General features: G+C 44.1%; 1 protein-coding gene across 3 annotated transcripts in view; it reads right to left on the minus strand.

Annotated features, from left to right (window-relative positions):
- Positions 1 to 8,934: 8,934 nt before the first annotated feature.
- The window catches only part of KPNA7 (karyopherin subunit alpha 7), a 132,374-nt gene continuing 119,572 nt past the window's right edge, over positions 8,935 to 21,736 (minus strand). For all 3 annotated transcript variants that reach the window (XM_089691486.1, XM_089691469.1, XM_089691478.1), the window contains 2 exons: positions 10,299 to 10,448; positions 8,935 to 9,106 (listed from right to left, as the gene is read on the minus strand). In XM_089691486.1, coding sequence (XP_089547612.1) covers positions 9,011 to 9,106; positions 10,299 to 10,448 — 246 coding nt within the window. In that variant the 3' untranslated portion in view covers positions 8,935 to 9,010. The remainder of the gene's footprint in view (positions 9,107 to 10,298; positions 10,449 to 21,736) is intronic.

Here is a 21,736-nt window from a genome sequence, read left to right on the forward strand (position 1 = left end):
CTCCTGCCGCACTAAACACGCGCTCCGATGCCACGCTACTGGCCGGGCATGACAGCCTTTCAAGGGCAAATTCAGCTAGTTGGGGCCAAAGGTCAAGTTTCGTTGCCCAGTAGTCAAGGAGATTGTCTACCTCGGTTGGCAGGGTGCTGTCCAAGTAGGCCCGAGCCTGTTGTTTGAGGTCCTGCTCCAGGTCCACCTGATGCTGCTGCGGCTGGTTAGTAGTTTCCTCACTGCGCTGGTGAAGAAAGCTACTCATCATCGACTGCAGACTGAGGCAGCCGCTGCTGGTGGAGCTGCCACTGCTCCTACCACCCCACCCCTCCCCTGCTGCCATGGCAGCGGAACACGAGCGCACAGGGCCCACAGTATCTGAGGATGGACGTTGGCGCAGAAAGGCAGAGACCAACTGACTACATAGGTGGTTTTTATAGTACTTTATTTTGGCCTCCCTCTCAGCAGGTGTGAAAAAGGCCACCATTTTTGAACGGTAGCGAGGATCCAACAAGGTGGACAGCCAAAAGTCATCCCTCTGTCTGATGGTTATTATTCGGCTGTCGCTACGCAAGCAACCGAGCATGCTATGGGCCATTTGTGCCAAGGAATGCGAGGGACTCCCTGCCTCCATCTCCACAGCATACTGCCACGGTGCGTCTGGGTCCTCTGTCTCCTCCTCCTCCTCTACCAGATGCTCCTGCTCCTCCACTCCTGTCCGCTGAGTGGAAAAACCACCCATTTCACTCAATAATTCCTGAGCACCAATGTCCTCCTCTACCTCCTCCTCTTCTTCCTGTCCTGCCCCCACAGGGGTCATGTGGCATTGAGATCTGTGCGCCATGTCTACCGCACCCTGACCAGCCATTGTTAACAGCATTTGTTCCAGGACGTGCAACAGAGGAATGACGTCGTTCATCCCATAGTCCTGCCGACTCACGAATAGCGTGGCCTCCTCAAAGGGCCTGAGCAAGCGGCAGGTGTCACGCATGAGCTGCCAATGGCTGACATCTAAGTTACACAGGGGAGTACCTTTATCCGCTTGTAACATCAGGAAATCTGTGATGGCCTTTCGCTGTTCGTAAAGGCGGTCTAACATATGTAGGGTTGAATTCCACCTTGTTGCAACGTCGCAGATCAGGCGATGCTGTGGAATTCCGTTCTGCCGCTGCAGCTCAAGGAGGGTGTGCTTTGCGGTGTAGGAATGGCTGAAATGCATGCAAAGTTTACGTGACATTTTAAGGATGTGTTGCAGTGGGATGGTGGATTTTAGGAACCGCTTGACAACCAGATTGAACACGTGAGCCATGCATGGCGCATGGCACAACCTTCCTTGACGCAGAGCAGACACCATGTTCTTTCCGTTGTCGGTCAACATGGTTCCGATTTTCAGTTTGCGCGGAGACAGCCATCTGTCGATTTCTCTGTTCATTACACTCAGAAGTTCCTCCCCTGTGTGACTACGTTCGCCAAGGCATACCAGGTGCAGCACAGCGTGACACCGTTGCGCCCTGCACATGTGATATGCCGGTCGGGTAATGGGACTTGGCACGGGGGTGGCGGCTGAGGACACGGCGGAAGAAGAGGTGGTAGAGGCGGACATCTTTGCTGGACCAAGGACGTGCAAACGTGGAGGCAAAAGCGGCGTGACCTGTCCAAGTTGCTGGTGTGGCTGTGCCGGCACCACATTCACCCAGTGGGCCGTAAATGACATGTACTGTCCCTGACCGTAGTTACAGCTCCACACGTCGGCGCTGCCGTGCACTTTGGCAGAGACCGACATGCTCAAAGACTGGCCCACCATCTCTTCTACATGTGAATGCAGGGCTGGCACTGCCTTTTTGGCGAAGAAATGCCGGCTTGGCACTCTCCACCGCGGCTCGGCACAAGCCATCATTTCTCGGAAAGGTGCTGAGTCCACCAGTTGGAAAGGGAGGGACTGCAGCACCAGCAACTTGGACAGGAGGACGTTCAGCTTCTGCACCGTCGGGTGCGTGCTCGCAAACTGTTGTCTCTTGGAAACGGATTCCAAGAAAGACTGCTGACGGAATCCGTGAAGAGGAGTAGCAGGAGAAGGAGCATCTGAACGAGCGGAAGATGCCAACGAGCGACAACTCCCCTCAGCAGAGGTGTTGGAGCCTTGACTGGCTGATAGAGGGCGATTGGCGTCGGGTGACAGAGCAAGTAACGGAGCGGGTGATGGAGCGGGGGCTGGGGCAGGCAGAACCGCCGTATCTTTATCATGGTTTTCCCAGGCCACCGAATGGCGACGCTGCATATGCTGACGCAACGCTGTAGTCCCAACATGGGCCCCCTGGCCACGCTTGACTTTCTGGCCACATAGTCGACATACGGCTACGTTTACTTCCTCGGGCGGCTTGACGAAAAATTGCCACACCGCCGAGTAGGAAACTTTGCCCCCGCTACTCCTCACTGGCTGACTGCTACTTCCTCCGTGCACACCGGCACCACTACTGGCCGTGGTGATAGGCTGCAGTGGAGCTGGTGCTCTACTCCGTGGCCGTTTGCCTCCACTGACACTGCTGCAACCCTGCTGCCTCCTGGGCAACCCACCGACTGTTTTGCTCGCTGGCAAGCTGGCACCCTCTTCTCCTGATGATGCGGAAGCAATAGCCTGATGACGACGAGGCTGCCAAGTGCGATCAGCCTCATCAATTAGGGTCTCCGCCTCACTACTAGCCCCCTCGGCTGCGTGTGGGTCAGGAGACAGACCTGTCTCTAGACCGGCTACCGAGCCACTCTCCTCGCCAGTACTTCTTCGCCTGGCTGCTGAAGAGGCTGATGTCTCCCCCCGTTCCTGACCGCCCTCTGTTAGCTCTTCCTCACTGTACAGTGGGGCTGAGCCCACAGCATGCGATACTTCGCTTGGTGAGGGAACACCAAAGGACAGGGGCAGGTAGAGGACACGTGATTTCAGTGGGCTTGCTCCCGGGCCATGCCAACTAACGGTTGTGTCTGACGTACCCACCGACCGTTGGCTGTAGGTGTCAGAGGTGACCTGGGAAGAGGAAGACGACCGAGTCAACCAATCGATGACGGCAGGGTTGTCGGTGGAGACACGACCGCTGGATGACACCGGGAGCACTGGCCTCTGGCTGCGACTAGTGCTGCCTCGACCCCTTCCTCTGCTGCCACGTCTGCTCGCTCCTGAAACATTGCCTCCTCTGCCACTCCTCTGCGTGTTGTCTGACATACTCTTTAATTCAATAAGCACCCCAAACATAAAACCGGATTTAACTCTTTGAACGTACAATAGTGGTTGTGAAGCAGAAAGTAATGATTCTGTGTCCCTGAGTAACAATTCTGTGTCCCTGAGTAACAATTCTGTGTCCCTGACGATTGTGTCCCTGAGTAACGATTCTGTGTCCCTGAGTAACGATTCTGTGTCTGTCCCTGAGTAACGATTCTGTGTCCCTGGGTAACGATTCTGTGTCCCTAAAGTCTCTGTGGCCCTAACTCTGTCCCTAAAACAGACAGGTCTGTCTCTCTTGAATGACCGGAGGCTAAGGGAGAATTCTAAGATGGCCGCGATTTATAGCTCCACCATTACACAGTGCTGGCTGGCTGCTGATTGGCTAATGCGATCACGTCATGAATGAATGCATTATGGGTCAGCGCGCCTTGTCTGCGCGCCTTCCCAGAGATCCCCGCTCCGTCGCCACACACGTCGCCGCCATTTTTGGGAAAATTCGATTCGTGCATCCGAAGTTTGCTAATTTTCGGATTTGGCGCGAATCGAATTTTTCCTAATCTTCGAAACGAATTCCACTTAGTCATGTTCGATTCGCTCATCTCTACTTATAGTATTTGCAAGCATCTTATTGCTTTTATTACCAAACTCATAAGCTTAGCATATCTTAGAATGGCAGAATAGAAGCTAAATTTAGATCTATCGCGTTCCTTACTAAAACAAAAAACAAAAGCCTGCTTCATGTCTCATCTGTAGGCAGGCAGCCAATTCCTTCCATGTGGAAATCACCTCATACTCCAAACCTCTTAAACTGGGTGCAGGTTATGAATGACCGAATAGAGGAACTGCCTGCCCAAAAACATGAAACATCTGACAAGTTTTTTTCTGCTTTGGATGATCTGGATCATGTATTTCTCTCAGATCCATTCAAAAGGCAGATACAGTAAAAGGTTGAAGGTATGCCTCGTTAGCCCTCTCTGCAGCCGTTTTAGTCATGTCCCATGAATGTATACTTAGGGTTGCTACAGACACTCCAATTTTTTTATTTTCCATTTCTTTCCTCTCTTTTACACAACTCATGTACATTTTTAAAGTAATAGCAGCATTTTATTGAGCCTCCCCCTCAGCAGAGCAGGCAGTGATTTTGTGCCATTCCTCCTTATGCTGGATAAGTCTAGGTGTATAGTTCATGTTTGGGTCTCATGAGAACTTATGTTTATACTCTAGGTACAGTTGCAAGAAAAAGTATGTGAACCCCTTGGGATTACATGGAGTTTTGCATGAATTGGGCATAAAATGTGCTCTGAACATCATCTAAGTCACAATAGAAGAACACAGTCTGCTGAACATAATACTACACAAACATTAGATGTTGCCATGGTTTAAATTGCACATAACATGTAAACATTCACAGTGCAGGGAGGAAAAAGTATGTGAGGCCCTAGCTTAATGGTTTCTCCCAGAGCTAACTGGAGCCAGGAGTGAGCCAACCTTGACTCCAATCAGTGTGATGATATTGGATGTGTTGCTGACAGCTGTTCTGCCCTTAAAAAACACACACCTGTTTTGGGTTTACTGGTTTCAAGAAGCACTGTCTGATGTGAACCATGCCTCGCAGAAAAGCGCTCTCAGAAGACCTACGATCAAGAATTGTTGACTTGCATGAAGCTGGAAAGTGTGTTACAAAAGTATCTCCAAAAGCCTTGATGTTCATGTGTCCACGGTAAGACAGACTGTCTAGCAACAGTGCTAAACTTTCTCCATTTGTACTCTCCCTAGGCATGGTCATGCTGTAAAAATGACTGCAAGAGCACAGCGCAGAATGCTGCATGATGTAAAGAAGAATCCCAGAGTGTCAGCTAAAGACCTACAGAAATCTCTGGCACATGCTAACATTTTTGTTGACACATCTACAAGAAGGAAAACCATTAAAACAAGAATGGAGTACATGGGAGGACACCACGGAGGAAGCCATTGCTGTCCAAAAAAAATATTGCAGCACGTTTGAAGTTTGCAAAAGAGAACCTGGATGTTCTACAGCACTACTGGCAAAATATACTGTGGACAGATGAAACCAAGATTGAGCTGTTTGGGAAGAACACACAACACTATGTGTGGAGAAAAAAAAAAAAAAAAAAAGGCACAGCACACCAACATCAAAACCTCATCCCCACTGTAAAACATGGCGGAGGGAGCATCATGGTTTTGGGCTGCTTTGCTGCCTCAGGGCCTGGACGGATTGTTGTCATTGATGGGAAAATGAATTCCAGAGTTTATCAAGACATTTTGCAGGAAAACGTACGACCATCTGTCTGCCAACTGAAGCTCCGCAGAGGATGGGTGATGCAACAGGACAATGACCTAAAGCATACAAGTAATTCAACAAAACGGCTGCAACAGCACAGAATACTCCTGGAGTGGCCCAGTCAGAGTTCTGACCTCAACCCGATTGAAATGCTGTGGCATGACCTTAAGAAAGCGATTCACACCAGACATCCCAAGAATATTGCTACACTGAAACAGTTTTGTGAAGAGGAATGGTGCAAAATTACTCCAGATCGTTGTGCAGGTCTGATCTGCAACTACAGGAAATGTTTGGTTGAGGTTATTGCTGCCAAAGGAGGGTCAACCAGTTAAGTTCAAAGGTTCACATACTTTTTCCTTCCTGCACTGTGAATGTTTACATGTTATGTGCAATTAAACCATGTCAACATCTAATGTTTGTGTAGTATTATGTTCAGCAGACTGTGTTCTTCTATTGTTGTGACTTAGAAGACGTTCAGAGCACATTTTATGCCCAATTCATGCAAAACTCCACGTAATCCCAAGGGGTTCACATACTTTTTCTTGCAACTGTATAGTTTTCATTGTCACATTTTCTTCTATAACTTCGCATTTCCTGATGTTTATCCCCCTTTTTTCTATTTCAAAGGTTTTAATTAATTTTTAAACAGTATAAAAGAGAGGCAATAAAACACGCCCACGCAGGGGCTATCAATGGCACAGAAAAAAAAAAAAAATGCAAAAAAAGGGAAAAACAGTGCTCTAATGCCAACAGGGCAAAAGGTACGCCCACACAGAGGCTATCAATGGCACATAAATTACAAAACGTTACTGTAACTGACTAACAACTAAATGCAGCAGGCCAGTCACACCAAAATAGAGAAAGAATGAAAAAAGAAGAAGAGCTGAAGAAAAAGAGAAAAAAAAAAAAAAAAAAAAAAAAAGGAGGGGCAAGGGGCAGGGGTCCAAGAGCGCCAATACCGAATGCCATTACATCCCCAGACTAGCCGGGGAGAGTTTGGGAAAGGCATATTGCAACCACGGCTCCCATATTTTAAAAAATTTATGTTGGGAGTCGTTGCGGATACTCGACATCTGTTCGTTGAGCATCATAGTGGTCATACGATCCCGCACCCGTTTATCCCCCTTTTTTAAATGGGGAAGTGTTAGTTCCGGTTTCAATTTCTACCTATTGTGTCTTGTTAAATTTAGCTCTTCTACATTCTATTAGTGTAGCTAGTTTCTCACAGTTCTGAGAGTTTGTTCAAACTTTTGAAAAAAAACAAAAAACTGACTAAAATGTGTGAATTTCAACTATAAGATTATCCAATTCCTGTTTCTTAATGCATGTACCAAGTGCATCGCTTACTCCGCTTATTACTACCTTATGTCCTTCCCAAATATCCTAGGGAGAAGCAACACCCCTAAGGTTGTTATAGTATTCTTAAAAAGCTGCTGCAACTTATTTACCATATTCCTGTCAAGCAAGTTCTTAATCTGTCTCCATAACCTTTCCCAACTGTTCACGATTTAAGACCATGCCCCAGTTATGGTAGTACTAAAATTTGTTCAATTGAAGTACAGATTGTATATATTAGATAGTTTCTATTACACTGATATCACCATGAGTATATTTTATGTGTTTTAGAGTAATAACTGTAATCCTTATTTGGCAGGCATTGAACTCCACAACTATCTACTGGGTGAAGCAACTTATTGCATAAGTGATTAATTGCTCTAAAAAGGAGAGGTCTACTTCCCCTGAAAGTGTCCAAAAATGGGTCAATACAAAAAGATTAAATTACCTCCTCATAGGGAGGCCTTCTGAAAAAAAAAAATGAAATAAAATAAACTGTCAGTTTAACCAATGTCTTATAAAGGAAATCCACTTTGCACATTGGCAGCAATATATGCACCTAATTTATGCAAAGTTGACCTGCAATGAACCCCTTTACAAAACACAAAAAGCATCCTTCTGCATAAGTCAGCTGCTCCTTGCGTAAAAAAAACAAAAAAAAAAAAACATAACTTTCAAATTGAGATTCAGAAATTGTGTCCTAGTTTGCTGGAAAGGGCACGAAACCAATGAGAATAGTGGGTTGAAGTTAGGGATACTGCAGTGAAATGCGTCTCCTGCAACATCACTACCTGTAGAGAAAGGAGAGTTTGTTCTTTGTACAAATTATGTCGCTCAACTGGAGCATTTAAATAATCGCACATTATGACATTTAAGCACTACCATGAGGTTTATTGATCCAATATCATGAAATTATGATGCAGTTTATGTAAAAGCAATACTCTATTCCCAACCCACATGTATATCTAACCCCCACAAATATGTAACAAATGTCGGTGTTCATAACAAAAGAAAAAAAAAAAAAAAAAAAAGGGGATAAAAGGGATTTTTTTTGTTGGGCATTTGGGAGAGGCAGGTGGCAAATAGTTACAGCTCCTATCCTGGGAGCTAAACCCTTTGGGGAAAAAGTGATCTGAGATGTTGCCAGTGGCTGGCACACTATCCCATCTCTGCCTATGCACATATCAGATCACTACTAACCAGCATTTAATTTTTATCTATCAACACACTAAACACAGCATCTCGTCTAAGACTCATTAAATCAGCAAACATCTTAGCTTTGTAAATAAAGCAGTTGTAAACCTCAGATGGGGGGGGGGGGGGAGAAAGACAAAAAGCACATCCCACTTAGTGCTCTGGATTCAGACAAGTACAACGTATCGTTTGATTGCTGCCTCCTTCCTCTGCTATCAGCATGAATCACTTTTGGCAAGTTTTTCTGACATTGAGAAAAAACTGACAAGGGAGGGAACCCAAGCAGATTGACAACTTCAGCTTTGTCCTTGTGAGCCCTGTGGATGGAGGTGTGCTCCTTCCCTCCACAATCAGAAGCAGCAGTTACAACTGTACAAGAGATCTGAGTACTGCTTTGAGAGTCTGCATCCTTTTAAAATTTAGATGAAGAGTATTTTTCACAAGACAAATGGCTGCAAACAGGTGAAACAAATCTTCAGTCAGTAAAGGGACTATCCTCAGGTGATAGGAACAACTGAGTATAGGTACAAGTTTACAACCACTTTAGGCCTATCACGATATACTAAAGAAATTAAAGTTCAACTTCTATTCTGTATTTTGTGAATTTTTTTTTCCTTTTTAATGCCACCCCTATGGGCTTGGAACATTTCTACATCAGACAAAAAAAGGTGAAGACCATCTTGCACTACCATGTGACAGTTAGTAGATAGCACAACATTTCCTAGTGACAGGTGCATTTAGAATATATACAATACACACAAGCTGATCTAAACTAAAATTTGTTTATAGTTCTGATTTGATAGAATTATTAGGAGTCAAAAGCAGTTATGTAGGGCTATGACTTATCTACACTGCCCCAGCATACTAAAAATGAAATCGTAAATAAGAAATGGACAAGTTCTACAAATATTGCTTTATTGTGACTTTTTGATTTACAATTCCCAGCTCTTGACCTTTTCCCAGATTCTCCTGCATTAGAAATTGAAAGCTTCCTTTGCTACATTTGGTGCTTGAAATGCATATCTTTCTTTGGTGGCTTCTGGTTCCAGGACAGCAATGCCATCTGCTTCCTAAACAAAAGACACAATTTGGTGAGAAAACAAAAAGCTGACATTATGGATAACTGCATCCTGGGGAAAGAAATACATGTCAATAACATTCCCAAAGCAGTTTTTGCACTTAGAATCTTGTCATGCAAGTCTTTCAAATTGGGTAGGTTCAAGGGTAGTCCAAACCTTGCTCTTAGGGCTCGTTCACACTAGGCTGTTTTGCCAACGCTTGCCAAACGCCCCTATAGCGTTTGGCAAGCGTTGGTCCAGCGTTTGCGGAGCTTTTAACGCTCGGCAAACGCTCCGCAAACGCCACATGCGCGGTTTAGCGGCGGTTGCTAGGCGTTTGCCGAGCGTTAACGCCCCACAAACGCCTATAATGCAGTTTGAGTGGTGTTACCGCTCCGCAAACGCCCCGCAACCGCACTGCAAACGCCGGCCGGGCGTTTGCAGAGCGGCACCATAGACGAGAATAGGAGGCTTCAAAGCCTCCTGACTCGACCAGAGGCGTCCGTTTTGCCGCAACGCGACGCAAACGCTCCCGTTAGAACAGCACCATGTGCTGTAATGTGCAGAATTGGCAGAGGCATTTGGGAAGCAGTAAAAACGCTTCCCAAACGCCTCTCTGCCGCCTGCACACAAGGCTAGTGTGAACGTAGCCTTAGACATGTGCAGTTCGTTCCAAAGAGAAAGTCAGACAATTTTTGTTCAGAGACTGTGATGCATCCAAATTTAAAAAAAAAAAAAAAAGTAACCAATTTAAATAAATACAAAATAACACAAATTGTCTGAAATACCATTATTTATTATTTGACTCAAAATGTGAACAGATTTGAAATTGTCTAGTATTTTTTGTATAGCTTCATACTAAGTTTCTAACTCATGTTGGAAATGAGATGTTAATTGAACCAACTTCCTGGTGTGTTGACTCACTGTGCCTATTGAAGAATACCAATGAACAGAAACTGTCAGGATCAGATATTACACCTTTGGGGTTTTTTTTTTTTTTTTTTTTTAACACAACACCCACCTACAAGGCAAAATAGGCAGAGCCATTTTACTACCAATTTGGATAAACAGGCACAAACTTGGACTATTAAAACTTATCAAATGGTATGCAGTATAACCGCTCCTATGGTGGTTTTAAAAAGCTATAGGTGTTACCTAACATTTTGACAATCAAGATAGCAGAATTTCAATTAACACAGCATACCTCGCCTGAGAAGTATTTTTCTATAAGAGCCAAGGCTGCATGGTAAACCATGTGATTGTCATGCGTCTGCAGAGCCTCTATTTTCTCTAGGCCTCCCAATTCTTCCACAACTAGGCATAGTTTATCCAGTTCACCCAGTTTTTCTGCAGCCTATAAAAAGAGCAAAAATTGTGTCAAATAAGGAAAAAACAAATCTCTGTATTATAGAAAACATAAGAACATGGGCAAAAAAAGTTTCCAACTAAACCTCCCACATTGGCACTCACTCATTGTTTCCCACCCAAAAAAGGGACAGTAAACATGGCCACACTCTTCAGACTTTTCATTCAGCCCACTGGCTGAATGAAAAACCTGATCTAGTTCCCCCATCTGAGGATGGGGAATCCTTCCCACTGTGCCATTGTATTTTGACAGCAGGGAGACCTCCCCACCATCAATACACAGATCAGAGCTACAGCAGTGGATCAAGTGGCTTTTATCAGAACTGTTGAACAGGAGTTGATCAGTAGATCAAAATTTGACCAGTCCTTGCTGAACTGGAGTCGATCTATGTATGGCCAACTTTAGAAATGTGACCACTAAATTAGAACATAAGACCCCTAAATTTGAGCATAATCACGTTTTAGATTTAAATTTTTTCAGTCTTATGCAAGGTTAATCGAAATTTTAAGATTGGGAATCATTCTAGTTCAAACATGCACTTTGAAACCATGAATACTGGGGGGAAAAAAAAAAAAAAAAAAAAAAAGGAAAAACCGCTTAATCCTCAGGCTCTGGGTTGATTCCTTTGTATGTCCATCCAGTCCTGATGTTTACACAGCCAAGTCTTGCAGGAGTTGAGGGAGAGGATCCGATTTCTCTTCTACATTCTTTCAGGTCTACTCCCCACACTGACAGCAGGTACAGATCAGCTTATCTGTCACTGCTGTCCTATCAGCGTGCGCCTTGCACTGCAATGCACGTTTGTGGTGCTTCTCCATCCCACTGAGGTTTTCTATATAGGGACTACAAGAGGCCTATACAAAAAGTCATTAAGGTACACAATACATCCTTAAAATGTACTTTTGTGAACGCAAGCAATTTACCATGCTGCATTAATTTGTGTCATCTTCCTGGAGTTCAGCTTTCAAATCTTTCAAAAATAAAATGCACATTTGCAGAAAAAAAAAAAATATATAAAATGCATTTTTCATAAGGGCGCCTGCAAAACATTGCATCTCTGATCAGTGTAATGTGGGTGCAATGCTAGGCTCCTATAGACTTTTCCTCCAGTTCCGAGGTATGGGCTTTTCAGTTAAGTGCTAGAGTAGATGTCAATAGACGTAGTTCTCAGTGGAATAAAAGTGCAGTGATAACTAAAGGCCATCTGTCAGAGTGGCAGGCTGGACTTGCGTATCTACTCACAGATCTCTTTGGTTCCATGCACACTGGGTGTTTTAACACTGGTAAGGTTAGTGGTAAGTCATGTTAAAAACGTGAGTTTTTCAGAGTTTAAGGATTTTTGTATTTGCGTTTAGCTGTATTTTTTTTACCCCCCCCCCCAAAAAAAATAAATTAGTCAAAAAAAAAAAGCTCTAAAGAAAACAAAAAACAAAGTCCAAAAACGCTGGTTTGCCACGATTTATTGCATTTTTCAGCATTGGAGCTTTTTTACAGCTAAAAAAGCTCTTCTAGAAACACTAGTTCTGGGGGGGGGGGGGGGGGGTTTCCAGTCAAAAAACAGATTACAGTCTGTGTGTGCATGGACGCATAGAACATAAAAAGGAATGGGTATACGAGCGCTAGGTATTATAAATAGCAAGCAGCTAGCATAAAAGGAAAAATCTCTAAACCTTCTCATAAACCCATAAATAGGATAACATGCTGGGGGGTTTACTGGCTGTAAAAAAAAAAAAAAAAAAAAAAAAAAAAGTCCTTGCATACTGAGCGTTTTTTACAGCTGCTGTTTTTGGCTTTCGACTTTTTTTTAAGGCCAACGCCACCTTTTGCAACATTCTTTCAGAGTCATTTTCTTTTCATTTCTCATGCGGACAACAGCAGTATTCTAGTTTCTCAAATATTAAGCAACAAGGGATCACAGGAGCAGCATGTGTCCAAAGTCTAAGACTGAATCATGGCCAGCAAACTGCTTCAGCTAGCTCCCCTGTAAATCTATTTGACCAGGTGTTTAGAACAATACTTTTTATGTCTGGTCACAATGCATTAAGATTAGACATGAACAGAAGTCATGCTATAGTTTGGGCCATGTTCCAGTCACTAAAAGGCAGTGTTCACTCACAGGTCTTATTCTTATATATAGATCATTGTAATGCTTTTCAAAAAAAAAAAAAAAAAAAAAACCCCGAACATGAAAAGCAGGTAGACCCGGTTTCCATTTTTTTTTTCCATCACTAGCATCACAAAATGATTTGCGGTTTACAGTGAGGCTCAGAGAGAAAAACGGGGGTGGCGGCAGAGATTCCATAAGTATCCTCAAACTGGATAGATTGTCTGCACCCTATCAGGTAAAACCGCAATTCTGAATTTGTGTTGTAATGGTAGGTTTCCCCCCCCCCCCCATTTCCAGACCGTGGCCCAAAAACATAGTAGCATGTCCCAGTCCTTCTGCATGGACTCCCTCCCACTACACAGCAACGTCCATCAAGCAGCGGAGAGCAGCTCAAACCAACCCCCCCCCCCCCAAATTTGATCACCTCTATTCTTTGTGCTATACTTTGATAATTTGAGTCTCCTTAACAGGGGGCACAGACAGTAGGAATAGACGAGCAGTTAAAGTAAAACTAAAGGCAAACCTTTTTTGAATTTTTGATAGAGTAGAGGGATTGGAAAGCTTAAGGACAGCCCTATAGCAGATATACTGCTAGAGAACTTCACCTGTGTGCATAATCACATATACACACACACACACATACACACATACACACATACATATATTTTGCATCTCTTGGTAGGGGGCATGCGAGCCCTACCCGCGCCACCATTCGTGGATATCAATCACCGGGTCCCGGCTGGTAATTACCCACCAGTACCCAATTAAAAAAGGGACACAAGCTTTTATGACCACACTTAACGGTTTGGACATCTTCACCAGTTGTGCCCTCACCTGATGTATGAGCACAATATAAATATATCAATTTGGTGGATTATACTTTATACTAGTTTGCAATATACTATTGAAGACACTACAGGATCAGATTGTTTTGGAGGATTCCTTCTGAGGACTCAGTTTGTTTTGCACCAATTGTTTTGGATGTATATTGTTAGTGGAACGTGACACAGTGGTATTTTAACTTTAAAACATTGGTTTACCAGACTAGATTAAATCATTGTGTGGATTAGGTAAGGTTTAAAATTATAGAGCAGGATAGCTGGCTAAGTGGTATAGCAACACCAGTCCATTATGGTTCACGGATTGAAATGAGACAAGTTGTGCTTCAGACTTGCACTGGTACATGCTGCCTGGCGTGTCAGCGGTGTAGACACTAGTATACAATGGATGGCATGAATGAAGCCATCCATTGTATACAACTGTCATGTGACCTGCTGTGATTGGTCACATGGTACTGGCAACGGGGCCAGTACTCAGATCGGTCATCGGCCATGTCCAAGGTACATGGCCGATGACTGATCGCGCCGCTGCACGGCTCTGCAGGCACGCATGCCCGAAAGGACACCATATGGCGTCCACCCGGAAAGGTGAGTGTTTTTGCCGGCCACCATTCAGCCATAGGCCAGGCGGGAGGAGGATAGTTCTAATATAAAATTTATATTGTGATAAACACCCACACTATAGTTATATAGTGTATGGTTTAGAACGCATTCACACTTGAGCAATGCAGAATTGCACAATTCTTGCCACAACTCCAAATTGTTCTAAAATACAGTGCGCTTTTGGGTACCATTCCATGGCACCCCAAATGTTAGCAGACATGCATTTTGCCGCACAATTTGTCATTTTAACAATACAAGCGCATCAAAATGCATATTGAAAAAATACAACACCATGCTGACAAAAAAGGCCAGTTTAGGGCCTTTTTAATGCACATTTTTTGGTGACGTTTTCAACATATTGCTTTTTTCAAAACATTTAAAAAAAAAGAAAAGAAAAGTGGGTTGAAATTATGTGCATTTTGGTGCTTTAACAGGTTTTAGCTCATTTTTTTACGTGTACGTGTGCGCATGTGTGTATGTGTATGTTCTGAAATGCATTTTACACAAAAGTGGATAGCTGATGTGCAGTTTACCAAAATATGCAAAAAACCAAAATATGCACAAAAAAAGTTCCAAAATACATGCTAAGAAAAAAAGTGCCAAAGTGCATGTTACATACCACACCAAAATGCATGTTAACCTGTGCCAAAAATGCACATTAAACACATCGAAATGCTTGTTAAAAAGATATGGCATGTTAAGAAGCGGCAAAACAAATGTAAATGCTAAAATGCGCAATAAAAAAATGGAGCTAAAATACACATTTAAAGAATGTGCCAAAATGTGCATTAAAAATACCAGTGGTTAGTGATTATTTTCATGTAATTGCATGGTCTTTAACTTTGGTTTCCTGGTTTAAACTCAGGTGATCTGGTATCACACAATTATCTCAGGAGATCACATGCAGCCGTCCCCCCTTCTGCACAGATCTCAGAGGGGGGGGGGGGGGGGGGGGAAGAAAAAATTTTCTTCTTAGGAAAAATGTTCTCCGCTTCATAAACAGGGGGACAGAGAAGATTTTTCCCTGAGAACTGAAGTGAGAAAATTTCTCTGCCTCTCCTTTAGGCGCACCCTGAAAACCCATCTCTTCAGGAAAGCCTACCCCACCCCCTGCTAACTTGCCGACCTCCACTCTTCCTACCACTCCATCCCCCACAGCTATCTCCTCCTGTGCCACCATCCCCTCCCTCCTAGATTGTAAGCTCGAAAGAGCAGGGCCCTCAATCCCCTCATGTTTTACATTGTATTGGTATTGTTCTGTCACATGTTCTGTCCCCCTTTGTAATGTACAGCACTGAGCGAACTATTGGCACTTTATAAATACTGTATAATAAACCAAAATTTAGAGTATACATTTGCAACTCAAGTCATCTGAATATTCAAAAATCTGCAGTGCTGTCAGTTTCTGTAAAATGCAATATGGCAAAAAAAAAAAAAAAAAAAAGTGTAAATATCAAGCGCAATGAGGTTCCGGGGATGTGGATAACCACAGCATGGGCAGCTCCAACAACTCATCCGACTAGTAATGAGACATGAGCATAAAACAAATTTAGCACTCCCAACTCTGGAAGTCAATAGAACCACAAGCAGAAGAGAGAAAATCAAAATAAATTTTAATGCTGATCATGTCACATGATCTTAGGAAGGAGCAAACTCCCTGAAACAAGCGATGACAAGCTTCTTTGGTTTGAGTGCACCCCTAGGCTTCCAGTTTCCTCCCCACCAGCCCGTTGGGGCGGTGTCTCGCCAGGCGTATGACAATACAACCAGATCTGGGACACGCGACTTCCAGCAGACGTGCCATTTTAGTGATCCGGGCAGCTGCCATTCACACTCCTCCCACTGTCCTGAGGCTCCTGGGCTGAGGAACCTGTTGGGTCCAGCATCATGTGTCATCCTCCAGCTTCTGGGAATAAGCGTTTCTTCTCTCCACTAGCTTGGCGATGTATCAATCTGGGCACTCCTACAGGTCATGCTTTTTAACCCAACATTAAAAGTGCACTTCGATTTGTATCTGTTCCTGGGCTTGTGACTATTGACTTCCACAGGGTCGGGAGTGCTCCTTTATTTGTTTTGCGCAATATAGCAACTTAGACATTCTGTACACAAAAGGTGTACAGCATACCCCCCAGATATGTGCAATTTCCTGCTCGTGTGATTGGCTTATGGATTTTCTCAGAAGTCTGCACAAAGAGTCGTCGATTTTTTTTTTTTTGGTCAGACTTTAGGCATCTCCCTCAAAAATGTCAATTTTGGCAAGATACTCCCAAAGGGAGAAATCACATTTAAAAAAGGATGCTGTGCACAAGAAAATTAAAGGGAAAACTTTTCAGAGTATATCATCAAGTCAATTAAACTCCTGGGATATTGATCTAGTCAGTTAAGTAGCAGAGGGGGTTGTCAATTTCATTATCAAAGCAGCTGAAACAGCTTAACAGGTGCACTAGATGGACAATAATGAGACAACCCCCAAAACTGGAATGGTTTTACAGGTGGAGGCCACTGACATTTGTTTTCCCTACTCATCTTTTGTTTTTCACTAGTTTTGCATTTGACTAAGGGCAGTGTCACTACTGGTACCATGAGGAGATATCTGGACCCTACAGAGGTTGCACAGGAAGTTAAACTCCTCCAGGATGGCACATCAATACGTGCCATTGCCAGGTGGTTTGCTGTGTCTTCCAGCACAGTCTTAAGAGCATTCAGGAGATTCTAGGAGACAGGTAGTTACTCTAGGAGAGCTGGACAGGGCTGTAGAAGGTCCTTAACCCATCAGGACTGGTATCTGCTTCTTTGTGCAAGGAGGAACAGGATGAGCACTGCCAGAGCCCTACAAAATGACCTTCAGGCCACTGGTGTTAATGTATCTGACCAATCAGAAACAATTCAGGAGGGTGGCCTGAGGTCTTCTAGCGGGCCCTGTGCTCACTGCCCGGCACCATAGAGCTCGATTGGAATTTGCCACTGAACACCAGAATTGGCAGGTCTACCACTGGCGCCCTGTGCTTTTCACAGATGAGAGCAGGTTCAGACCCTACGCTGGTACAGTGGGTCCTGGGTTCCTCCTGGTGCACCACAATACCCAGCCTCATGTGGCAAGAGCATGCAGGCAGTTCCTGGAGAATGAAGGAATTGATGCCAATGAATGGCCTCCACGTTTGCGTGATCTAAATCCAATGGAACACCTCTGGGATATCAATGGTCCATCCGACACTGCCAGATTGCACCTCAGACTGTCCAGGAGCTCAGTGATGCCCTGGTCCAGATTCAGGAGGAAATACCCCAGGACACCATCTGTAGTCTCAGGAGCATGCCCTGACGTTGTCAGGCATGCATACAAACTACAATACTGAGTACCATTTTGAGTTGCTGCAATGAAATTCCAGCAAAATGGACTAGCCTGCATCATTTTTTCACTTGAATTTTCGGGGGGTGTCCTTGATGGAAATTAAAATCCTCAACCTACAGAGGACTGAAATCAAAACGATGGGGCATCCCTATGTTCCTAACACATTACCTAGTCCATATCAATATAGAGATCCAGCATGATATTTTTCTCCATTGATATCCAATGTGTTTTCAAAAGTGTTCCTTTAATTTTTTTTGAACAGTGTATATTCAGTACCTGTGAACCAGATTAAGAGTGGAGACTGTCGAAACAGTTCTGCGTGCTTACTTATGTACCTTGCACTGTAGCAGAAAAATTCCAGATGATTGAGCGACATCCCTTGAGATATGCATGTTAAACACAATACCACACATTTTATACAAATTATACTATTAAAGCCCAAATTGAGGCAGAAATGCAGTAATAGTAGTCTGTTGACACGCATTCGTTCACTCCTACCAAAAATTCAGCTGTGTACACATTTAATACGATATTCTGTTATTCATAATGTGTACAACTGCAAGTGTATATGGAAAGCCATATGCTAATTTCAGATTGATCTGATCCGAAATCTATATGCAGTTTGTACAAGAGCCAGCCTTAAAGATCTTTCTATAGCAAGTTAGAAAAAGCCCTTATCCATCTTTAGCAATTGTTTTATGCTAGAAAGGTAACGCTCAATCTCTTGGCAAAAGAAACTCAAAGAACGAACCAGCACCAAGCACCACTTCCAAAAAAAAAAAAAAAAAAAAAAAAAAAAAAAAAAAAAAAAAAAAAAAAATACACAGCGTAATGTAAACTTTAGATGGAATGATAGGATTTCTAAATTGGTTCTCTTTACCCTTTGTAACCAATGTGGCCATTTTTTCTAAATCTTTCCAAGTACTATCTAGCAGGCCAAATTGTAGTGTGGTCCGAGACACAAAGCTTTGCAATCATACAGTTGTTGGGACAGATTGAAATATTGTAGCTGGCACCCATTCTTCACAATTCTATACTGTGGAGCATTGACATTACAGTAAACACTTAAGTGGACCTATGACTCCTCTGCATAACTAGACAGAGCTAAGCAACAATACCCCTTCACCACAAGTGCCTCTAGTGACTTCCTTTCAATAGAACCCAAAAATAGCAGATAGTTGGACATTGCAGATGCCTCTTCCATTAAAAAAAAACACAAAAAAAAAAAAAAAACACCACACAACAAAAAAACCACAAGGTCTTGTTTCAGCTGGGACATTTGATGGATGTTAAGAGCTAGGACATCCAGGACCTCCTGTATCCAGAAGCCTGGCATACATAAACATGCATTCTATGGCTTACATAAAACAATTGCAGTGCTAATTGAACATACAACTTGAAGATCCAAGAGGTTAATAAAAGTTAAATGCAGATAATAGCAAAGTCCATGTAGGATTCCCATAAATAGAAATTGGTGCATAAGAAAGAATTGCAATCCAGAAAGACCATTAGCTTCCGCCCAAATAAATTGACCTCTTACCAAAAGAGCTGAGCACCCAAAGAGTCAGCCAGCATAATATATCCAGCTGATACTGCAACCAGTCTTCAATAGAAATCACTTCCAGAGCAATCAAAGATATTCTCCAAATTAAAATTCTGAGTAGCAAACTGGCTTGCTTGTGTGTTTCTCCTTGTATTTACCTCACAGAGCTGCACCAGATTTTGTACCATGCAGCTTTAGTAAATAACCCCCTCAGAGTACCTACACTGTACAAGCTAAGCCTTGCAGTGGCAAGACTGTATTCCAGGGAACCTAGTTCCTGAAGAGGGTAGACCACAGAGACAAAAGAAGGGAAATACAAGAAAAACACAAGCAAGGCAGTTTGCTACTCAATTTTAATTTGGAGAAGCATCTTTGAATGTTCTGGAAGTGACTTCTACTGAAAACTGGTTACAGTATCATCTGGATATATTACACTGCTTATGCTGGTCAACCCTTTGGGCGGTCAGACCTTCTGGTAAGAAGCCAATTCATTTGTGTGGAAGGTATTGATCTTTTTGGATTGGAATTCTCGCTTATGCACCAATTTCTATTTATAGAATGGGAATCCTACATCCTATCATCTGTGTATAATTATTAACCACTTGCCTACCAGGCACTTATACCCCCTTATTTACCAGGCCAATTTTCAGCTTTCAGTGCTGCCGCACTTTGATTAACAATTGCGCGGTCAAGCAACATTGTACCCATATGAAATTTTGATCATTTTTTTCTCACAAATAGAGCTTTCTTTTGGTGGTATTTAATCGCCACTGGGCGCTTTACTTTTTTTGCTATAAATAAAAAAAAGTGAAAAATTTTATAAAAGAAAGACTTTTTTTTTCAAATTTTTTGCAAACAGGTATTTTTTCTCCTTCACCGATGTGCGTTGATGAGACAGCACTGATGGGCAATGATAGGCGGCACTGATAGGCAGCACTAAAGGGCACTGATAGGCAGTACTAATGAGGTGGCACGGATAGGCGGCACTAATTAGGGGTCACGGATGGGCGGCAATAATATGCAGCACTGATAGACGGCACTGACTGGCATCACTGCTGGGCACTGACTGGCGGCACTGACTGGCACAACCCCTGGGCACTGACTGGCAGCACTGCTGGGCTACACTGGTGGGTGGCACTGGTGGGCGGGCACAGGTGGGTGGCACTGGTGGGCACAGGTAGGTGGCACAGGTGGGTGCACTGCTGGGCACAGGTGGGCGGAGCTAGTGGGCGCACTGCTGCTCAGAACTTGCGGGTGGCACTGCTGGGCACCGATCATCAGAGCCCTGATGATCGGTGCCGATCCCCGCTCTGACAACTGCCGGTTCTCGGCAGTACTTTCCTCACGATCTGACAGCGTGAGGAAAGTGCAGCCGAGAACCGGCACTTGCATTTCCCTCTGATCAGCGTGTCATTGGACACCGCTGATCAGGTGGTAAAAGGCCACTGTGATTGGCCTTTTACCACATCACGTGATCAGCTGTGTCCGTAGGACACAGCTATCACGGAGATCGCCGGGTGCGCGCCCCCTAGGGAGCGCAGGAGAGCGCGTTCTGGGAGGACGTCATATGACGTCCACCCAGAACTGGCTGGCCGCAGTGCAGCCGTCATTCGGCTATCTGCGGTCGGCAGCTAGTTAATTAGAATAGTGGCTAAAAGCACAGTGGCTAAATGGTTAGCACTTCCACCTGGCAGTACTAGGGTCGTTGGTTCGAATCCCAACCACGACACCACCTGCCTGGAGTTTTCATGTTCTCCCTGTGCCTGCGTGAGTTTCCTCTAGTTAGTCCTGTTTCCTCCCACACTCCAAAGACATGCTGTTAGGAGGGGCGGACTGACCATTTGGAAACTCAGGCCCTGCCCGAGGGCAGTAGGGGGCCCCATGAGATGCCCCGGTACCTTTTTCATAGGCTTTTTTAAGCTTGGGCAAGGACACAGGGGCCCCATGAGTTGTCCGTCCGCCCCTGGCTGGTAGGTTAATTGGCTCCTGTCTAAATTGGCCCTAGTATGTATGAATGAGTTCGGGACCTCAGATTGTAAGCCCCTTGAGGGTTAGAGACTGATGTAAATGCACAATATATACAATGAGGAACAGAAGTATTTGAACACCCTGTGATTTTGCAAGTTCTCCCGCTTAGAAATCATGCAGGGGTCAAAAATTCACATTGTAGGTGCATTCCCACTCAGACAGAAATTAAAAAAAAAAATTCAGGAAATCACACTGTATGATTTTTAAAGAATTTATTATTTGTTTTGCAATGCTGAACATAAGTATTTGAGAGCCAGAATTCTTGCTGTTTCTTAGGTGTTCAAAGACCTGTTACTGTGCCTTTAAAAAGTCCACCTCTACTCCACTCATTAATCTAACTTAGTAGCACCTGTCTGAGCTTTTTAAAGACACCTGTCCACCCCACAGTCAGATGCCAACTACTACCATGGGCAAGACCAAAGAGCTGTCAAAAGACACCAGAAACAAAATTGTGGACCTCCACAAGGTTGGAAAGGGCTACGGGGCAATTGCCAAGCAGCTTGGTGAAAATAGATCAACTGTTGGAGCAACTGTCAGTCTCCCTCGGACTGGGGCTCCATGCAAGATCTCACCTCGTGGGGGTATCACTGATAAGAATGGTGAGGAATCAGCCCAGAACTACAAGGGAGGAGCTGGTCAATGACATGGAGAGCTGGGACCACAGTTTCAAAGGTCACTGTCAGTAGAACACTACGCTGTCATGGTTTCAAATCATGCATTGCACGGAAGGTTCCCCTGCTCAAGTCATCACATGTCCAGGCGCGTCTGAAGTTTGCCATTGACCATCTGGATGATCCAGAGGAGGCA

This window comes from Staurois parvus, unplaced genomic scaffold, assembly GCF_062004578.1.
Source record: "Staurois parvus isolate SC_StPar_1 unplaced genomic scaffold, SC_StPar_1.0 ptg000022l, whole genome shotgun sequence".
NCBI lineage: Eukaryota > Metazoa > Chordata > Amphibia > Anura > Ranidae > Staurois > Staurois parvus.